This window comes from Acanthochromis polyacanthus, chromosome 4 (genome assembly GCF_021347895.1).
Source record: "Acanthochromis polyacanthus isolate Apoly-LR-REF ecotype Palm Island chromosome 4, KAUST_Apoly_ChrSc, whole genome shotgun sequence".
Lineage (NCBI taxonomy): Eukaryota > Metazoa > Chordata > Actinopteri > Pomacentridae > Acanthochromis > Acanthochromis polyacanthus.
The window spans coordinates 45,711,055-45,733,283 of NC_067116.1; the positions used below are offsets into that span (position 1 = coordinate 45,711,055).

The following is a 22,229-nucleotide window of genomic DNA, read 5'->3' on the forward strand; positions in this document are numbered from 1 at the left end:
ATCTACAGAGGCTCTAGAAAAGTGATGATGAGCTGAAACCACACACATGGACAGACATTACAGCGTGTTGATTGGATGGAATCTAAACAGCTTCTCAGCTGAACAGCGTGATCGTCGGTCTGTTGGACGGCTGGGAGGATTCCCGAAAGCTCTTAAACGGTTTCAGCCAGACGACGTTTATTCTGCTGCACTGATTATCAGCGTATGAATTATTATCCAAATCCAGCTTTTTATTGGCTTTTATTAGCCTGACTAAGAGCTGAAACAGATACAGGAAGAACACAAGTGTTTATATTTGTTGGAGACCAGAGTTTCCACCCCCGGATTCACGAGAGGCAATTACCCCGACACACCAAACGGTGATTTATGTCTCCATGAATAAAGGAGGAAATTGGGAGGATGACTTCAGTGAATTCACCAGAGTCCCTGTTACAGTTGTGGTTTTGGGGGAACGCCACCTCGTTTCAGGATTTACTGTAAGGAGAGAGTGAGCGCTTCCAGAGATGCTGCTCGGAGGGATTTGGGCGTGGATGTCAGAGCCACATTCCAGCTGGTGGAAGCAGAGAGAAGCTTCAGCAGTTCAGGGAACACAAAACGACTCAGAGAAGGTAGAAACACAGCAGGAGAGTCTGGAGTTGTTCAATGAACTGATCAAACTGTTCAGTGATCATCATATAGAGACACGATTGTAGAGAAAACAGGACTGGAGTTTCCACTAAAGACGATTTACAATTAATGATACAAACTACAGAAATGCAGCAAATCTTAGAGAAAAAAACAGTTTGTTGGTGGAGACCTTTAGGTTTGCTCGAAAACCTCAAATTCTACAAAACATGACTGAAGTTTCCACTACAGAGACAGTTTTAGAAGGTTCTTTGGTTTTGTTTTTAATAAAATAGTAAATAATGGGTCTGTTGAAAAGCCTCTTAGTTCAGAGGACGGTTCTTCATGTGTTTTATGTGGTTCTTCATTTAACATGTGGTGTGATTTCTTTTGTCTTTCTTTGGTCTCACATAGTTCTTTCTGTCTCTAAGCTGAAGAACCTCTTACTTTATGTGCTGATGTGGTTTTTAAGGTGTTTCATTTCGTGTGACTGCAGATAACATGAAATTAAAACTCCTCTAGCAGTTGCTGTCATTGTCTGTAAATAATCAAACGTCGTGTTGTTTTGTCAGAACTGAATGAATTATGGTGGAAAGAACCCAGAAATGCTGCAGATATGATGACCATCGTGTTCTGTTATCAGAACCAGATAGAAGTAATCTCTCTGATGGTTTATCATGAATGTGGTTGTTTACAGGTAATAGCATGGAATGAGAGCTGCAGCTAACGATTACTTTCATTGTTGATCAACCTTTTGGTCTTTTAAAACAGTGAAAAATGCTCATTAAAGATTCTCCAATTCAAAGTTGGCATTTTGTCACGTTCTGTCCGACAGACCAGAACCTGAAATGTTGGACGTGTTCTAAAGGAAGGAACCCAGAATTGTTACATTTAATGACTAGCAAAAGCTGAAGTTCTTTAGACCGCCTAAAGAATCCCATAAACGAGGCAAACGCAGCAAATCCTACATTTGAGACACAAGAACTACCGTCCATTAGAGGTTTGATAAACCCTGGATTCTAAAAATGTGTTGATAAAATCAGTTTTTAACACAAAGCTTCACTTTGTCAAAACTTAAATATGATAATTAAAAACACATGATTTGTGCGCAGTGTAGATGGAACTGCCAAAAAAGAGCCTCACACGGAATAAATTAGTATTTAAACTGTCAGAATTCCTAAAATGTGTTCACAAGGCTTCACTGCTGTTTGTCTGTCAGCTCGTGTGAAATTGTGTGAAAAGGCAAAGAACCCAGTAAACTGTGGATCACTTTCTTTAAAACTGAGGCAGTGCTTTGGCCCGAAAGTTTACTTGTTTTTTTAGTTAAAATATGATCCGATGACGGAGCTCTGGTGTCGTTTTGTGGATTTTCACGCCGTTTGTGTAAAGAAAAAGGGTTCAGAATGAGGAAAGGGTTTTCAAAGTGCATAACAGGATATTCTGTAGAAAGCACTACGATGACAAGAAAAGTCTGATTTAAACCGTAAATATGAAGCTGATTGCTCAGATGAACTGTAAGCAGCAGTGTTTGCTGATAAAACCACAGAACAAAAGAGCGGCTGTGGCGTTTATCTGAAATCTGCAGGAAATCCATTTTGTTTGTGAAATCTTCCCAACAATCAGAGCGGGTCCTCTGGGAAGGTTTTTACTGAAACGTGCTGCTGGTGGAAGCACAAACAGCCTCAGAGTGAAGCTGTCGAGGTTTTGCAGCGGTTAGATGTCTGATGGTTTTACTGCCGGCTTTTAGTTCAGTCTGAGCTCAGTCTGTCCTTCTACCTCCTCCTCGCCTTCCACTTTCCTTCCATAAATACAGTTCTTTGGCCCAAAACCAGCTGTTGGCGCCGAACAAAGAAACACTTACGGCATCTGGGAGACCTTCTCATTAGACACTCGGACCTCCTGGTTGCTCACAGATTCTCACACTGATACTGCACAAATACACACTTTCACAGTTTAGATAAGAAGATAAATGTCTTAGAAAAATATTAAATCACACAGAATTAAAAAAGAGAATTGTTGGACCAACTCCAGTGAATTCCTTCAATTGAATTTATCCAAATTAGGTTAATAAATTACATTGTTTTGGACCTGAATTGTTTAAGTAATTTGGAGCCTTTCTGGGTTCCTTCCATTAGAACACAGTTAATATTTTGGGTTCTTGGTCAGACAGAACATGATTTTACAAGATTCCAGGGTAGGATTTTGGAAAGTGGGCCAGACATTTTTCACAGTTTTGTGGTGTTAAATGGACCAAATGAGTCTAACTTCATACCGTTTTCTGCCACAACAATTAAAATAGTTGTTGAATCACATAAAATGGTGAAGAACCACCTAAAAAAAAACGTTTCTTCAACTGAGAGCCAAAGAACCTTCTGAAGAATGATTTAAGAACCTTTATTTTTCTATAATATCCAAACCAAAGTGGTGTAAAAATGAGCTCTGTGATCCAATCCAGGGTTTTCGGTTAAACAGGAATGACGGCAGGTTGAAGGTACCAGGCCGGTTTACTGTGGGCAGAACCCTCCTCGCTCTGGTTCTCTTTATGACGGCATTAAGCTGTATTATTCTGGGAGGGGGCCTGGCTGCTCCATGACGGGGAAACCCACAGTGAAGTTCCAGAAGGCTTCGGGTTTTTATGATGTGTCACGCTCATTTATACACACGTGTAATTACTGCGCCGCTGCAGGGCGTAATTACAGCATCAGCAGACGTATGGCTGAGAGCGTTCAGCTGGAAAAGTGAAAGGTGTTTGTCAGAGCAGGTAACGTATATCCATGAGTCGTCTTTACTGTGCAGCAGCGTTCCCCTGCTGACAGCGGTGGCAGAAGGCCGAGGTGAGGCAGTAAAAGCTCCAGATAGAGCTCATGTCAGCAGCAGAAGGCCAGACGTTACTAAACACAGCAGGGAAATGTGTGTCACCTGGATAAACGTCTGCAGCCTGACGTGTGCACACTAAAAAACACATTACTAATGCTACAGATTACACTGGAGAAAGTTTTTTTTTTTTTTTTTTTTACTAGTGGCACAGTGCATTAAAGAAACGACTGCAGTCCATGGCAGTGTGAGTGTAGTGGATGTGTGTGTGAAATGTGTGCCATTTAATGTACACTACTGTTCAACAGTCTGGGGTCTCTTAGAAATGTCCTTATTTTTGATAGAAAAGCAGTTTTTACACTGTAGATAGCATTAAATGAATGATAGGACATAGTTAATGTGGTAAATGACTATTCTATCTGTAAACAGCTGATGTTTAATGGAATATCTCCATAGGGGTACAGAGGAACATTTCCAGCAACCATCACTCCTGTGTTCTAATGCTACATTGTGTTAGCTAATGGTGCTGAAAGGCTCATTGATGGTTAGAAAACCCTTGTAGTTATGTTAGCACTCCATCTTTCCATCCATCTAGCTCTCATTGACCAATTTTAAGTACTTTATACTGTCGTTACATCTCATTTGCCTTTCTCCTTAAATTTTTTTGTTTGTTTCTTCCAATTGCTTGAATCCAAACAGAACTTTGGATTGTTGGGTTCTCTGTTCAGAATTCTCCACCTTTCTTCTGTTAAGTGCTTTGAGATGACGTGTTGTGAATAGGCGCTGTGAGTATAATTGAACTGGTTTCCAGTTCACTTTGGTGCATTCTGCCAACTTATAATTCCATTTTATTGTAGGGGATAAAATGTCATTTTAGATTGTGATTCTTAAAAGAACTTCATGTATTTTGTTGTATTATTTGGTTTGATGGCAGGTAGTAGCATAATTAGAGCTGTGGCTCATTGTTTTCCGTATGGATGAATCATTTGGTCTTTAAGACATCAGAAAACATTGAGCAATGCCCATCACAGTTTTTACAAATCCCATCTTTAAATGTGTTCTGTCTGACCAGCGGGCTGCACAGTGAGGTAGTGGTTAGCACTTTGCAGCAAGAAGATCCCCGGTTCAAATCCCGGCCTGGGATTTTTCTGCATGGAGTTTGCATGTTCTCCCTGTCAGCTGGGATAGGTTCCAGCACCCCCCATGACCCTAGTGAGGATAAAGCAGTGGATAGAGGATGGATGGATGGATGGATGTCTGACCAGCCATCTAGAACCCAAAAAAACAAATGCATTCTAATGGAAGGAACCCAGAAATGCTAATTCTTACATTTGGTGACAAATGCCTTCATTAACATCTTACCAGATACAACTGTCTGGAAAATGGATCCTTAAAGACCAACTTTTTGCTACAGATGTTCACAGCACCATTTATGTTGCAGCGCTTTGGGAGCTTCTTGCTAAAAGCTTCTTTGTGCAGCTAAAAGTCTTTTTTCTATGGCATCACTGCAAAGATCCATTTTTGTTTCCAGTTAGCATCCTTATTGTTCTGAGTGGTGACTGACTCATAGATTTAGTTTTATCAGTGGGTGAGCTGGTTGTAAAACTGCATTCAGTTGTAATCTCTGGTTTCTTTTGTTTGTTTTATATGTGATTTGATTAGTTCTCTTGCTGTTGTTTTCCTCGTTCAGCTGCTCAGTTTACTATTGGACGGTTCTTCTCGTTTACATGTTTGGCTGATGAGCCTGACTTTTAGCCTGAACGGAACAAACAAGCAGTGAAGTAATCCCTCTTCTCTCTGGAGCAGTAACCTTTCACTGCACGGTGCTACTGCTCCTCTCCAAACAAACACATTCTGAACATTTTAACGCCGGCAGACACGTCTCATGATGGCATTTACGACTTTCAGATATCGATGAGTGCAGCACCATCCCCGGCGTGTGCGACGGAGGCGAATGCACCAACACGGCCGGCAGCTACGTCTGCACCTGCCCACGAGGCTACATCTCCAGCACCGACGGATCCAGATGTGTGGGTGAGTCACGCACATGTAAACACACTTTGTCAATGTTTCCCCCTCTCATTTGTGTTTTTCCTCGCCCCCCGGCCGGCTCCACATCTGGCTGCTTCCTCCGAGTTCTGATGAGTCAAGCCGGCCTGCAGACCTGCCGCCGCCACGTGCACACTCACATGCACCGTTTGGCCTCCATAGCATTAACCCTCCTGTTCTCCTCATTTACGGACACCAAAAAATATTGTTTATATGTCTGAAAAAATCCAAAAATTCAGCAAAAAAATTCCCCAGTTTTCTGAAAATGTGCAAAACCTTCAGGAAGAAAATTCCAATAATTCCTTAAAAGTTTCCCTTAAAACTTTATTTTAAAAAGTCCCCCAAATTTGGCAAGAAATTTCTTCTAAAAATGAGTAAAAAATCTTCCAAAAAATTCTAAAAATATCCAGTGTGATTCCATATATATATCAGTAAAACTTCTAATATTTTCTTTAAGAACATTCATAAAAAAATCAACTAAAATCCAGTGAAATTTGCTGGATTTTGTTGGGTTTTTTTCTTAAGAAACATTTCTTTTTTGTACCAAAAAATGTTCAACAATTTCCTAAAAATATAGAAAATGTGGACATAAGCAGAAGTTTCACTGTAAAACTGTTTTTTTTCCACATTTTCAAACTTTAAAACGGATCGATTTTGACCTGCAGGACGACATGACGGTTAACCTGCTGCTCATTTACAGACTGTACTTTGATGAAACACCACCAGGTATTAATGCAGTCCTGCTACGGTAGAACACACCCAGGATATTATTCCAAGATTTCGCTCCAGATTGGACGGTTCAGGGTCGATTTGTTTCACTCTCCTCCAATAAAAACTCCTGCTCAAACCTCTGGAGGGCCGTGACTGAAGACACGTTTCCGCTCGGTTCTTTTAACGTAAATGTGATGTTCCTCCTGGTTCTCAGCCGTCATCATCTGAGGCACATGATTGGTTTGTTTTGGAAGAAGTGTGAGAGGAGCTTGGTTGAATATGTGAAGCAGTCCAGAAAACATCTGGCCACATGTGCACCTTTAGGACATAAAGTGTGAGCTCGTCTGTCATGTAGCTGCGATGTTGGCAGCATCTGGTGTTTAAAGGCGAAACGGAGAGGAAATGTGGCACCAATAAGTCCAACAAAGTGAGACAAATATCCACAATATGTATGAAAATATGTGGACGCTGTATGAGGGAACGTCTCATTTCAGATCCATGAGAATTAACATGTTGCTACATTTACTGAGTCTGACTGTGGGAATTTACTTCTGTCATTTAGCCACAGTGAATTCTGGTGCTGATGCTGATTTAAGTTTGGTTTTCAGTTCATGATCCTGAAAGCATTAGATGGGACTGAGTTTGGGGTTTCCATCAGCTGCAAAGCTTAAATGGCACTTTTGTTGTGTAATGAAGCAGAATGTGGACTCAGCTGAGCCACCTACATCATACAAAAAGATGCAAATGTGCACAAATACCTGTATATACTGCAGTGTTTGCATGTTTTAGGTCATGTAGTCTGCTTGTAGGCGCTGATCAGAGGGGTCAAAATGAGCATGATCACACAGAAAAGTGCACAAAGACGTAAGAGGCTTCAAACTTGGTAATGTGAAAAGAGATGAAGGAATGGTGAATGTTCTGCTCCTTTTACCCTGTAAAACCAAACTGTCAGGTCAGCTTGTCTTTTCTAGAGTCACAAACTGACTGAAACTAGACGCATAATGTTCCAAAAAGACCAAAAAATGGAACGTAAACACTGAAAAGGTGCAAATGATCAGAAAGAGACACAAAATGAACAAAGAAGAGGAAAAAAGTTAACTAAGACCTGCAAACTACTAATCTCAATGGAAGGAAACTGCCCCAAATGTGGCACAAAATGACCAGAATAGAAAACAAAGTGATGCACAAAATGACCAGAAACAGAAAGAATGGCTAAAAGGAGATGCACAACAATGAAAATATGACACTAAACAACCAAAGTGGAGCAAAAACAACTGAAGAGATACAAGATGATCACAGAATGTTTCAAATGTGACACGAAATGGAACAAAACTAAAAGTAGAGACACAAAAATCAACAATATGAAGCACAAAATGCTCTAAATGGGACAAAAACAAACACAAAGGAACAAAACAGCAGCAAAGATGAAAAGTCATTGAAATCAGACAAAATGCTCCAAATAAGACACAGTACGACCAAAATGGAACAAGACTAACAATAGAGACACATAAATTAACACAAAATGACCAAAATGGAACAAATACAAACAACAGACACAGAAATGAACAAAATGTGACTCAAAATGGAACAAAAAGGAGCAGAGATGCAGATCTACTGAGTTTAAAGGAAACAAAGCAAACCTTAGAAACAGATGCATTGTGGGAGAATTAAAGCTTCATAGTACATCTTGGTTTTTGTAGTTGGTGGAAAATTAATGTGTGTTTTTGCTAAACACAAACAATCACTACTTATGTGGTTTCATATGAAGCAAAATAAATCCAAACATGACTAAGTTTATTCTGGATTTAGTCCGTTTACGTGTAGAATTATGTTTTCTCTCTCTGTGAGCAGAAGCAGCAAAACAGGTTGTTTATTCTGACTGAATTTATTGATAATAATAATCATAATAATACAGTAAGGCTGTAAAATGAAGAAGAAAGAGGAAAAACGAGTTAAAGCAGGTCCAGCTTCAGCCACTGTCTGTGACGATGATTCAGTTCATTAAACTTGTTTTCTGAAGCTCAGTTCATTTCACTCAGCAGGTTTTGCACTTTCACGACTAGTAAGATGATTATGAGCTAATTAATCCACAGTAAACTCTGGTTTTTAAGGCGGCAGAGGAGCTGAATGAACTGATTTACTGAGAATCTCTGTTCTATAAAACTCTTTACAATGTGTTTCTCATTCACACGTCGTTGGCCCGAGCCTCTCTTTTCGAGGTGTTTGAGAGGATTTAAACGATCTGTTTTCCTCCACAACAGAGAAAGACAGAAAGTTGAGCCTCGCATGCGTCTCCTGACGTGGATGCAGAAGAACGTGGTTTACAAAGCAGCAGCTCCCATCTGTCTGTCTTTATGCGTGTCCATATTTTCTCTTTTTTCTTCTTTTCCCTGAAGTGGTATATCACTCTTTGTTCCTGCCTCTACACACCCCATCTTTCTTCTGTTTTACACTGAAGCTCCTTCCTTCTGGACCTCGTATCTGCACATCTTCTGTCTTCTGGCCGTTTGTTTTTCCTCTCCTCCTCCTTATCCATCTTTCTGTTTCTTTGACCATTTCGTGCTTCCGTCCTTCACATCTATGGATGTTTCTTGTTGCTCCTTTCACATGAGATTTTGCTCTAAAGGGGGAAAAATAACAGAAAGAGCAAATAAAACAGGTGGCAGACAACCTCCATGTGTCCTTCCTCTGTCTTTGTCCGGCTGCAAGAAGGACGAGGAGAAGATGAGTAAAGAAAAAACAGACGGTGATCCAGAGACACGTTTAGGCTCAGAACTGGAAACCTTTGGTGTAAAATGATGAGCTGACCTGGTTTTAGTAAGCAGCCAACAGAAAGATTAAGAAACTGTTTAACTTATTTAACCTTTTAACCTTGCACCGCAAAATGAACAGTATAAGACGCACAAAAACAGCCACAAAGGAATGAAATGGCCACAGAGATGAAAAATGACTAAAATCAGACACAAAATGTTCCAAATGTGACATAAAATGATGTTAAATTGAACAAAACTAATAGAGACAAAATGTAACACAAAATGGGACAAATCTAACAAAGATGCAAAAATCCAATTCATTACCTTATTTATTGCCTTTTACACCTCACACTGTAAAATATTATGGAGAAATTTGATCAAATCCACCTGTTTTTACAGTTTACTGACGGTAAATATGTGCTCATATTTCTGAGGCACTTTGACCTAAAACGATGAGCTGAAAGAACAAACAGCAGAGTTCATTAAATGAGGTTTAAAGGAAACAAATGGAGCTCATGAAGTGACTTCAGGATGAATTTTTAGAGTTTTTTTTGTCATCGGTAGTTAAGTTATCTCAGTAATAATCTGAATAAATCCACTGATGATGAAATGTGTTCAGATTATTGAACTGGTTTTCTCCACTTTAGTTCATTTAACTCGGCTGGTTCTGCACTTTAACAACTCAAGACAAGCTAATTAATCACCGAAGTGCATTTAATTCACCGTTTAGAGGAGCTAAATGAACCTGGTTCTATAAAACAGACCAAACAAAGCGTTTCCTCCTCCTGGTCCTGATGCTCTCTGACTGATTGTTTGTGGAACATGGAGCCATTAAACGCCACCGTGCCGTCTTTTACGGGTCTGTTTTCTGGTTTTAGCAGCAGGATGTTTGTCCTCTGTGTCCTGATGCTCTAACGTCCGTCACACGGAGGAAAAAGGACGAGCGTGCAGTCGGTCGCTTTGTGAAAATGAAAGCAGCCAGAGAGACGGTCTGGATTCAGTTTCGGTCCTCAGCATCCTCCTCCAGCTAGCTCTGTCCCGTGGGATGTTCTCTGGGTTTTTTGTAAAGTTTTTGAGCCTTTCTGTGTGGATTTACTTAATAGAGTGTTTATCCACGGTGAATTTAGAAGCTAATGCTGGTTTGGGTTTCATCTCCCAGAGGTGCTGGATGGGACCGACTTCACTCTGACAGTAAACCGATGAGTTTGGATCATTTCTGGACGATTTCTCTTTTAGAAACACGAGTTCATTAAACTGTCTGTGTATTTCTGTGTGGATCTGTACGTGTATGTTCATTTAGCGTGTGCTGCAATGTGTCAGCTCCTTCATGTTTTATCTAATTGGCAGGAAGTGATTAATTCCAGACTGCTGGCTCATTAGTGACTTAATCAACTTGTGCTCCCCGTCTCTCTTTCTGTAAAAGCTTTTAAATTCTCTACAATGACTCCCTCTCATTCACCTCCTCTCTTTCTCTTTCTCTGGGGATTTTTTCCTTGAATACCCAGAAACCTCCAGGTCTCAGCTCTTACTCTTTGAACCCGGCTCCCCTCGTCTCCTGCCCCGCTGACCCCGACCTGGTAAACTGTAACAAATAGGACCCCCTTTTTGGAGGCTTTTCAGATGCCTGCTCTTAGCCCAGACCTCAGGAAACCTTAAGAAGCTTCCTCCTGAGCCGACATGCAGAGGGCTGTTCTGTTTCTGAACTAGAAGCTTTATCGTCGGTAACAGTCACAGTTTGAAGGCCCTCCTTGAGTAAAATGCATTTCTGTACAACCTTAACTTGCAGATTTACTGACAGGTTCATGTGAATGTGTTGATATAACCTGTACAGTCTGTAAATGTTGTTCCTGAAATGGAAATAATCCGACAATACTTCAATCAAATGTGCAAAATCTTGTTTATTTCCAGCTCTGCAAATGACAGAATGTGTGCCTTTCTGTGTGACTTCTTTCTCCGTCATGTAATCCTGTTGTCGCATGTTTTGCCTCCTCAGATCAGCGCGTGGGAACCTGTTTCTCGGCTCTGGTCAGCGGTCGCTGTGCTGCAGAGCTCAGCGGTCAGTACACCAAGATGCAGTGCTGCTGTGACACCGGACGCTGCTGGGCTTTGGGGCAAATCCCTGAGATGTGCCCCGTCAGAGGGTCTGGTGAGTAAACGTGACTCGCAGGGCAGAAGATCCACAGCTCAGGGGCTGAAATCCTCACCATCAAAATGATGGACGTGAACTCAAAACGAGGACAGAACCTCGAAAACAGAGAAGGATTGTCTGTAACTTGGCACGAAGACGGGCTGTAAATAAATAAAGCCGCGACAGCTTAAACGGCTCACCAGCCAAATGAATTTAACGCAGAAATGTGAAGCTAGAGAGGCTGCTTTGAGTTTGTTTGATGCGTCTGACAGCATCCACTCATCTGACGATGATGTCATGAGCTAACGTCCAAACAGGAAAAGATGGAAAGGATTAGCTGGATAATTACCCGTCATCTCTCCTCTTTAGCTGGAATTCAGAGAAATCTTCATCTGCGTGAGAAGTGTGATCCATAACTGATCTGCTGCAGAGCGTTCTGCCTCTTCTATGTGCTTTGATTTAGTGCGATTGTCAAACTGAGTGGAGAACAAACAAATGAAGCAACAGTCTGCGTGTGAACGGATGAAACCAGCATCTGTACGTTCATTCAATAGACAGGAGGAGCTCAGCATGTTTCTGTCCTTTTACTTTACACCTGCTCTCTTTTCTGTTCATCTGATGGCATCTCAACGTGGCGGTTTCATGTCTGAATGAGCTTCTAGCTGCAACAGAAATCTCATTATTTACTTTTAACACGGCACAAGTTTGACCTGCATCCAGTCACATGAACAAAAAGACGAGTAACGGTGCTTCACGCTCAATCATTTCAGCCTCAAAAACAGAACACAAAACATCTTTCCCATTCACTTTGCTCTCCAATTTTACACCTATTACAAGCAGAAATGTCCATAAAATATAAAACTCGCAGCTCAGAGAAAGTTTTTTTTGAGAGAGAAATCGCTAACAGGAGCTGAGATCAGTTTGTTGCTTCCAGCTGTTTGTCGGAGTCTTTCCTCTGAGTTTAATAAATACCTGCAGCTACAGCATCCACATGCCAAAGTAAGAGAGTTGCATGCATTTGTGCACCTCAATAAATGCTTAGAAATATAAATTATTCCCAACATGAAGACAGGATGGATGTGGATCTAACACTGAGGTGGATTACATCAGCATGGATGGGATTTTAAGTGATTAAGAACTCATAAAGAAAAGCAGACTGTTGTCATTTGGACAGTTTGATCAGCTGCTGATGGTGCAGATTTAGTCTTTTGTGCATTAACTGATGCGTTGTACATCATTTGGGGTACCATGACCGTCTCTGTGGTGTCTGAATGAAACGGCGTTAAAGTGATCTAGGTCTGAGTGACAGACTAATAAAGCAGTAATGTTTGTATCCCATGTCCACAAATGGCTGTAGTCAGTCAGCATATCTAATAACTTACAGCAGATGTTAGTGTAATGGAACATTTAGAAGTACTCTACATCTTCAAGTGTTCAGGTTGACTTGGAGCATCTGAAGCAGTGCAACAGTCCGTAACAAATTAAACTGATTCGTTCTGTTATTTCTTCCCTCTTGTAGATGAATACAGGCGTCTGTGCATCGTCGGCGTTCCCCAAGGACACGGCCTCCCCCACAGCTACCCCAACGGACACTTCCCCAACGGCAACGGCAACGGATTCAACTACCCCTTCAAGTTCCCGAGTGTACCGAACGGCAACGGCAACGGAGGGGTCGGAGGCAACGGAGGAAACGGCGGCAGTTTTGGAGGCAACGGAGGAGGACACTACATCGGTCAGTGACTCTGTGGATCTACAAAGTGTTTCAGCCCACCTATCAGATGCATGGATTCTGCTTTAGTGATTTAGATAAAGCCTTTTGATGAGTTGGACTGAGGTAATAATGTTGGTAATTCCAAATCAAAGTCAACTTTACTGTCAGTTCAGTAAAATCTACATGATGTAGACGATCGTTCTAAAGTCTGGGGTCACTTAGAAACTTCGTCTTTATTTTTGGCTCATCCAGATAATTCCATGAAAACTCCCACTTTTATCCGTGTGCTAACAGAACTGCACAATCTTCATCAGAAAAAACTGTCTTCTTTCAAAAATAAGGGCATTTCTAAGTGAGCCCAAACTGTTGAACGGTGGTGTAACGCTTCACATAAACAGTATTTTTAAATTTTATGGAAATACTAGTTGGACAGATTTATTTATGAAATAAGTAATGAACTTAAAACGTTGGTTTGTGTAGCAACCATTGCATTTAGGTGGTGACAGATGAAACCATTTCCACTAACTCAGTGTAGTTTGTCGGTTGAACTGAAAAAGATTTATCCAAACCTTAAATCTTTCATTGAAAACAAATATTTGGTGTTTTTTTTCAGCTCCTACATGTAGTTCAGTTGTTTTGTTTGTGTGCATTCTCAGGCACCGTGTCCGTGAACAACACCATCGACGTGTGCAAACATTTCACCAACTTGTGTCTGAACGGACGCTGCATCCCGACGCCTCCCAGCTACCGCTGCGAGTGCAACATGGGCTACAAGCAGGACGTCCGTGGGGAGTGTATCGGTAAGAAAGGCTCTCTGGGGGTTTCCGTGCAGTGTTGGCTCTCAGTGCAGACGCTCTGACAGAGCCATAGCTAATGCTGTGCACTGCACTGCCATCTCCTGCCAACTTCAGGAACTCAACACAAGTGAAGGTGGCAGGAGAAAGCTGCTGAAGACTGAATCGTGTAGTTTGTTAGTTTAAACCATTCCCTCCTGTATTCTCTTTATTTTCCCCCATTCCAGATGTGGATGAGTGTGTGAGTAACCCGTGTATCAACGGAGACTGTGTCAACACACCTGGATCGTACCACTGCAAGTGTCATGAGGGGTACCAGGGAACGTCCACCAAGCAGGCCTGCATCGGTACGTCTCACTGTGCAGAAAGTTATTACATCAGGATGGATAATTAGCTGTATAAATACTCCTGAAGCAGTTGTTTGGATTGTAAGGGTGTTTCTTTTCTTTCTTCAGACATCGATGAGTGCATTGTGAACGGAGTGATGTGTCGTAACGGCCGCTGTGTGAACACTGAGGGAAGCTTCCAGTGTATCTGCAACGCCGGCTTTGAGCTCACTCCAGACGGAAAGAACTGCATCGGTAAGGAGGAAACGCAAAGACGCTGAAACTACAGGACCTCTGTTTACTGGATAGAGTCCAGCATGGAGGGCTTAAGTCTCGTACCGTTATTAGTTTAAGCTGAGCAGTCCGTTTTTCCACCAGTAAATGTTCTTGGTCATCAAAGAAGGCCAGTCTGTTTCAGTTCAAACACAATCCAGGAACTATGTCCTTTAAGCCCAAAACTCAGTTCAGTTTCATGGCTGAGTTTGAAATTTCATGTTTTCAGACCTGATAATTTTTGTATTTTCACTCTTTAAAAAATCATTTTAAGGGTTCAGTATGTCCAGAAATGAAATGAGTTTTAGTGAAGACACCAAGAGAATAGTTTAGAGCAGATCTAATGACTGAATGGCTCCAGCAGAGGCCACACTTTAGTAACTGGCCCATGAAAATGGGGGAAAAAAGTGCAGTATTCTCAAATATGGGTAAAACTGAGGCCATAGAAAATTCCCATCAGTGTATATTTCTGGATGCTCCATAATTGAATTTGTTGTTTTTTCATGTTAAAAATGTCAAAAAGGTGATGCAGAGTCTTTGACAGGAGCAAATAAACTTTCTGTTGTCATTATATGTGCTGCTGAGCTGCTTCCATGGTGTCTTTATGCTGGAATTTAACGACACATGAGGCTGATTTTTAGCCTAGCCGTGCTAGACAACCCACGGCAACGAATTTAATGCTCTGCCAGGGTGGGTCTAGTTACCCTCGGTAAGCCTCGAGGTTGGATTCTCCTAAAACTGGCCGACCAATCACCATGAAGTGTAGAGTCAGAAGGCGGGCGTAACTAAGTGACGACAGAGGCGACGATTCTGACAGAAACAACCGGAAACAACCATAGAAACAAGGATAGACAAGAAGGTGGCTGTAAACAATAAACAGTTATCTTTCGACTCTGCTTTGGCCAAAGCCCTTAAAGATTTCTGTTCACATGTCTGTAATATACTTGAGCTTCACCCTTTGACTGTATAAATAAGGCTTCACCAAACTCCCACATCCTCTGATTTCCGGCGCTCTAGGAGCCTATTCATTGCGCTGATTGGTTGTATACCTACCCGATTGCTGCAGAGTGATTTGAAAGACAACCTTTTAGCCCGCCTCCCTCCCTGTCCAGAGTTCCTAGACCCTTGTGTCTTCAGACCTGGGTCTAGTGTGGCTAGGCTAGCTGATTGTAGCTTTACAGAATGATCCCGTACACACACTGTAATGGCCTAAAAACATATTTTCTGGACCATACTGCGTGTTGGATGTTAGAGTTGGATGGTCTGTCTTGAATTCTTGCAGACTCAGTCATTATTATTATTAATAAGTGTTCTTTGTCAGCTTTTTTCTTACATGACCTTCCAAACACTACAGAAAGCTCTCGTCTCCGCTGACAGGACTTGTTCCTGTTATCTGTTCTTGTTGCACTGATTGCCTGAATCTTAAATAGATGATCTCACAAAATAAACTCGAAGCAACTTTGCGTGACTTGGCGGCAGACGCATTTGGGTGGACGTGTCGTGGTTGACTCACACTGACCATGCATGATGATTTGTGACCTATTTTTATGATTTTAGAACACAGTAATGCTCTAAATCTTGATGTAAATCTGATCTAAATGGTTATATGTGCATATGCTGCCTGTCTCGGCCAGTCTAGTCTCAGCACGACCAAAAGCAGCCTTCAGATTCTTCAGACTGACCTAACTTCTCGTCTTCGCCCCTCCAGATCATGACGAATGCGCCACAACCAACATGTGTCTCAACGGCATGTGCATCAACGAGGACGGCAGCTTCAAGTGCATCTGCAAACCCGGCTTCGCTCTCGCATCGAACGGACGCTACTGCACCGGTACGTCTGGTTTACTCAGCCCAAACACTGACCTGAAAACCTGGAAAGAGTCAAACAGGCCGATTCAGAACGGCAGTGACAGATTTGGTGTTCTTTGAAATCCTGCAGATTCCCTTCTTCGTGCTCGGTTTTGTTTCAGACGTCAGACTGTTTGAAACTATGCACAGTCCGGCAGCAAGTGAGATAGATGAGAGCTGAATTTATGAGTCTCTGCTGAGAGATTTAGTCTGGAAGCGTCAAGAGGAGCTGCCATTGCATTGCAGTCACACCATTACACAGACTGCACAGGTGCATGTTCCAAATATCTGAACGGGAAAACGTCCACTCCCAGTGACCTGATTCCATGTTGAACATTCTGTGGTTTCTTCTGTGCTTTACTTCATGCATATAGTATGATGTTACTAATGTTTGCTCAAAACTTTTGCATGAGTTGTAAGATTGTAGCTTCATAGACAGTTTGGTTGTTCTCCTGTCTGTTGTTCATTCTGAAATCTGCCATGGAATAAAAAAAGAAATCCGCCTTTTAAGGACTTTTCTGGAATAATATGCACACCTGCCTTCACTAACAAACTGTCTGACATTTATTGATTTATTTTATGTTTGTTAAAATCGAACAGTTCATATTATTGTACATTTCCTCTTAAATACGAGAGATTGTAGCCATACGACTGATTTCCATCTCGTGTCCTGTTGGCAGATCAGATACAGAAATGACAAACAACATAAAACCATAACTGAGCAAAGACATGCCATAAGTAGTGCACAGAGCAGACAAACACTGGGGGGCCAAGGCAGCTACCAAGCAGTGATTAATGAGCATTTCCACGTGATTAAATTGCAGATAAATGCCTCTATCATTATTGCACATTGCTGTACTACACTTATTCCTCCTCTACACACATCCCTCTGACACTATTACATATAACTTTATTGCAAATTGTCACTACATGATAATGCTGCACGTTTCTCTTACATCTCACGTCTGCTCCCTCCAGACATCGATGAGTGTCAGACGCCTGGTATCTGCATGAACGGTCGCTGCATCAACTCTGAGGGCTCGTTCCGCTGTGAGTGTCCTCCCGGCCTGGCCATCGGCGTGGACGGCCGTGTGTGCGTGGACACACACATGAGGACCACCTGCTACGGCGCCATAAAGATGGGAACGTGCTCGCGTCCTTTCCCCGGCGCCGTCACCAAGTCGGAGTGCTGCTGCGCTGATCCAGAACACGGCTTTGGAGAACCGTGCCAGCCCTGCCCCTCCAGGAACTCTGGTAACAGGAAGTCACGTTTTACTGCGTTCTGATCTTTGTTCCGGTTGGTGGTTGTGTCTGAAATGATCGCAGCATTTGAAGCTGAAAATAAAAGGGAGAACTTTGTCTTCCAGCTGAGTTCCAGGCCGTGTGCAGCAGCGGTATCGGCATCACAGCTGACGGCAGAGGTCAGTACGTTTTATCAAAGGCGCCCGTTCGTCTTTCATTCTTCACATCTGATATCTGCTAGTCTTCAGTCTAACATGACAGGAGCAAATCTTTTTGAATCCCTGTACCTGAACCAGCTGCTCCATTGCAGCCTTCATCCTTCTTCATGTATATAAAGAATTTATTGTTCACTGAGCACCTTTACATGGTAATGAAACACTCCTCCTTCCTTCTGTTCTAGTTCAAATTAATGCTTGTTTTTTGTACTTCAAGAGCAAAGAAAAGTCAAATTCCTTGTGTGTTTGCACGTCCTTGTTCATAAAGCTGACTTTGATTCTCTTAGACATCAACGAGTGCGCCTTGGACCCAGACATTTGCCAGAACGGTATTTGTGAGAACCTCAGAGGAAGCTACCGCTGCATCTGCAACATCGGCTACGAGTCGGACACCAGTGGCAAAAACTGTGTTGGTGAGTCCTTGTTCCATTTTTAAATCAGTACATCCCTAGTTAGCAAAATGGGCTGTTGTTGAAAAGCAAGATTAGAGTTGAAATGCTCCATATGAGACAGCAGCTGAAGAGTGGAGTTGACTTTTTATGTGCATCCTGTTTTAAACGGTCTGGCTAACACATTTAGAACAACTCTGCTAATTTAGTCTTCCACATTAACTTTTTTTTGGACATTTAATGCATAGTTGGTTGGAAAAAAAGGTGAAAGTCAGAGCTACAAATCCAGAAACGTCCAGTTTTTCATCCACACATTCATACTTCTATCTTACAGGTAAATCCAGAGTTTAAGAGGAAAAAGTAGATTTTATTAGTGCATATTTAGCTAGTTTTTAACATCATGTGACCAATTAAACCTCCTCTAGAGTCTAAACTCTATCAAACACCAGTCATGTAGTTGAAGCAGTGGCTCTGCGGTTTTATTTCAGGAAACGTTTATTTTCACAGACTGTGGTGCTGTTTTATGGTTCTGTTGGGTTCTGACTCCATCAGGATTCTCTGTGTTCTCCCTGCAGACATCAACGAGTGTCTGGTGAACCGTCTGCTCTGCGACAACGGTCTGTGCAGAAACACTCCGGGCTCCTACACCTGCTCCTGTCCCAAAGGATTCGTCTTCAAACCCGACTCAGAGACCTGTGAAGGTGAACCAACTCGCGTGTTTTTCTTTACCACCGTTGAGGTGACATCACTCCCAGTTGTGCTGCTGTTTGTTTCCTGTAAACATGTGGCTCAGAGGATCGCTGTTTGAAGCTTCCATGATGAATCAGAACCTGACCTCAGGCGTGTGTTTGCATGTTTCAGATATCAACGAGTGTGAGTCCAGCCCCTGCATCAACGGAGTGTGTCGGAACGTGGCCGGGTCCTTTAACTGCGAGTGCACCCACGGCAGCAAGCTGGACTCCACCAACACCATCTGTGTGGGTAAGACGGCCGTCCCAACGCTTGACATGAACCAGACTCCGAGAAACAAGTTCTGCGTGACAAAGGTTCCACGCCGAGGCACGAATGTCACCGAGGAACGACTGTCGGAGGAGTCTTTTCTTTCTAATCAGTTTAATCCTGGTTTACGCTCTGCTTTGGTAAATAAACACAGAGGTGGGTCGGGTTTCCAGGAGCCATCCAGAGGCTTTATCATCCTCACATGATCTCACAGGCAGATGATTCATTAGAAAAATACTCGCGTGCATGGAGATTGTTTTACTTCATAGAGATCTGCCATGGATTTAAAATGACATGCGCTATGTGAGGCTCTCTGCTCAGTTTAGACATTCCACTTGTTTGGGGCTTTGTTTCTTTTGGGAAGTCGCTGCATGCTGATACAGAATACAGATGTTATTGTAACTGGAAGGGAAAATGAGTCATTAAACAAATACTCATACATACTGCATGAGGGCTACAGATTCCTCCGGTTTGGTTCAGAAAGGGAAAGTAATCTGTGGTTTGGTGTTTGGGTGGCCTTGTGGTTTTAGAGAAGAGGTGTCGCTGTTATGACTGGACGCTCGTTCAGTTTATTAGGAATGAAACAGGATTAAATTTAATGATGCATCACCTTCACCTGGAGCCACAGACCAAAGTTTAGCAGCAGCTAAGAGGTGACATTTCTGTTGTTTTTGTGGTTTAATGTGTCGTCATTGTGGGGGTTTAGTGGTGTTTTGATGAGCAGATCTGGGTTCTGTTTATGTAGAAAAAGAAGGGCTTTGTAAATGTTTTACTGGACTGGAAGTCCACTCAGCACGTTTGTTAGGTTTCTTGCTGTTTTGGCCGCTTCAGCTGGAAACACTGAATGTAAACTTAGACGAGTTTATTTACAAAGAAGCTCTGCAGGGTTCCTCTAATCAACTGTTCTCTGCTGTTCCTTGGCTCTGCAGACAGCATGAAGAGTACCTGCTGGCTCACCATCCAGGACAACCGCTGCGAGGTCAACATCAACGGAGCCACGCTGAAGTCCGAGTGCTGCTCCACTCTGGGAGCCGCCTGGGGGAGTCCCTGCGATCGCTGCGAGACCGGTCCGTCCACACATCCTGGTTTCATGCACGACCGTTTAAAAGCCTGGGGTCACGTAGAAATGTCCTGGTTTTTGAGAGAAAGCAGGTTTTTTTTTTTTTCAGTGAAGATGCCATTAAATGAATCAGAAATACAGTCTAAACATTGTTAATGTGGTAAATGACTGCAGCGGGGTTCCATTCCTACAGATCAAGTCGATTTTCACCTTAAGGTGGAACTCCAACGAAAATGTAAACAAAGCCGTTCTGTGCATCACGATATCGATTAGTTCTTTGGAAAAGTCATGTTTCGAGCGTTTTATTCTGTCTAATTTCACTTCCATGGAGACGGCTTTCCTTTTCTTCCAAGCATCAGAAGAGTCTGACTTACGCTGGGAGCCATAATGAAGGTAAAAAGTTAGTGAATGTAGCACAATCCAAGGTGGAGTACAACCGGAGAATGGAAACAAAGACGTCTGATAGCGCCGTGTGACAACGTATTCATCCACTCCGCTGATCAACTAGTTCCATGTAACCAGTTCAGACATAACGATGGAACGCTGTAGGTAGAGGACGCCGTAAACTGAGGACCTCCTGTATTGTAGCTGTAAACAGCTGATTTTTAATGGAATATCTCCATAGGGGTACAGAGGAACATTTCCATCAACCATCACTCCTGTGTTCTAATGCTACATTGTGTTAGCTAATGGTGCTGAAAGGCTCATTGATGGTTAGAAAACCCTTGTACAGTTATGTTAGCACATGGATAAAAGTGGGAGTTTTCACTGAAAACATGGAATTATCTGGATGACCCCAGACTTTAGAATGGTACAGTAGATGGCTTTAATTTGAGCTAGACATTTTGCATCTAGGCAGAATGTAAACCCAACATGAAAAGTAAAGTAACTGTATTATATTCTGCACAAAAATCCATGCATAGTATATTTTAACTTGCAGTCTTCTGCCTCCCTAGACACCGCTTGCTCTCGAGGATTTGCTCGTATGAAGGGCCTCGTCTGCGAAGGTAAGAATATTTTTAAGGTCCCATATTGTCTCAGGTGTCCCCCATCAATGAGTCTTTAAGTTTTTCAGGTCCAAGGATGCTTAATTCCACCATGACTGTATAACTCCTGTCAGTAAAGTTCAATACAGGCTGTTTCAGCATCTGTAGCATGGACATGACTTAATGTGTGATGCCAGGACTTTCTGTTGCTTCTCTGAGCAATTATTTACCGTTTTACAGCTGTTGTTTTTAAGTCATGAGAAGACGTGTTTTAGCTGCAGAACTTTAGCTTGGAAGTGATTGTTGATTACCACGTAGTCCACATCGCTGCGTTTCAGTCACTGTTTCAAACTTGTTTTGCTGAAACATCTGCAAATGAAAACAGCTTTCTTGGGAGTTTAACTGTGTTAAAATACAGGATGTGTGAGCACAGAGAGCAGGAGAGAAGCTAGCAGATGTAAAGCTGAAGGTTTTGGTTTCCATCAGTTGTCAAGTTTCCGCAGAGCTGTGACCTGTTAGCATTACGATCAAAGCTAATGATAATGCTAGCCACATGAGTCGCACAACATGCTAACACTGAGAAATTTTTGATTGCTGCGGAGCAATTCCCTTAAAAAAACAAGGTAATGTAGATGCTGGAGTGCATTAAAAACTCTTGTTCACTCCTGCAGCCAACAGCAGAACATTCAGTGAGTTTTGCTCATGGTTGAGACATTTTAAAGTTAGCAGAAGCAACTGTAGAAGCTAAATAAACCTGATGGACTGAGAGGCAGCTGCTCATTCTGACTGGTTCACCTGGAAGCAGGGATTGGGATTATGGAGATTTTATGGAGCTGGACACTCATTGATTCCTCAGCTGGAACGGCTCAGTAAAACTCTTACTGGCTCGTAAAACTGTGAGGATCTGTAGTTGCAGGGGGGCTTCAGGAAACGTCTTTGTATCTTAACAGCTTTTATTTAACACCTCCGAGTTTATAAAAGAACACAATAAAAAGGGATTTCCACCATATGGGACCCGTAATGAGCCGATCTTTGTGTAACATCCTCCATGCAGAATTCCTCTGAAACAGCTGTGTGTTTTCCGTGTTTCACCTTGTAATCATGCTTTCTGAATTGTCCTGCTCCCTGTAGACATTAACGAGTGTGAGGTTTTCCCTGGGGTTTGTACCAACGGCCGCTGTGTGAACACTCAGGGCTCGTTCCTCTGCGAATGTGCCGAGGGCCTGACTTTGGACAGCAGCGGTCGCACATGTGTGGGTGAGTACCGAAATCAGCTGTTTTCATCTTGTTAAAGCAATAAAAGGCCAAAACACAGAGTCAGAGAGCGT

At 42.3% G+C, this 22,229-nt stretch overlaps 1 protein-coding gene across 1 annotated transcript in view; it reads left to right on the plus strand.

Moving 5' to 3' along the window:
- The window catches only part of fbn2b (fibrillin 2b), a 121,560-nt gene that overhangs the window by 58,474 nt on the left and 40,857 nt on the right, over positions 1 to 22,229 (plus strand). Inside the window, 15 exon segments of the mRNA XM_051946915.1 lie at positions 5,326 to 5,451; positions 10,924 to 11,076; positions 12,578 to 12,790; positions 13,426 to 13,569; positions 13,791 to 13,910; positions 14,019 to 14,144; positions 15,871 to 15,993; positions 16,989 to 17,264; positions 17,378 to 17,431; positions 17,755 to 17,880; positions 18,432 to 18,557; positions 18,718 to 18,837; positions 19,785 to 19,922; positions 20,872 to 20,922; positions 22,033 to 22,158. Of these exon segments, the coding sequence (XP_051802875.1) occupies positions 5,326 to 5,451; positions 10,924 to 11,076; positions 12,578 to 12,790; positions 13,426 to 13,569; positions 13,791 to 13,910; positions 14,019 to 14,144; positions 15,871 to 15,993; positions 16,989 to 17,264; positions 17,378 to 17,431; positions 17,755 to 17,880; positions 18,432 to 18,557; positions 18,718 to 18,837; positions 19,785 to 19,922; positions 20,872 to 20,922; positions 22,033 to 22,158 (2,022 nt within the window).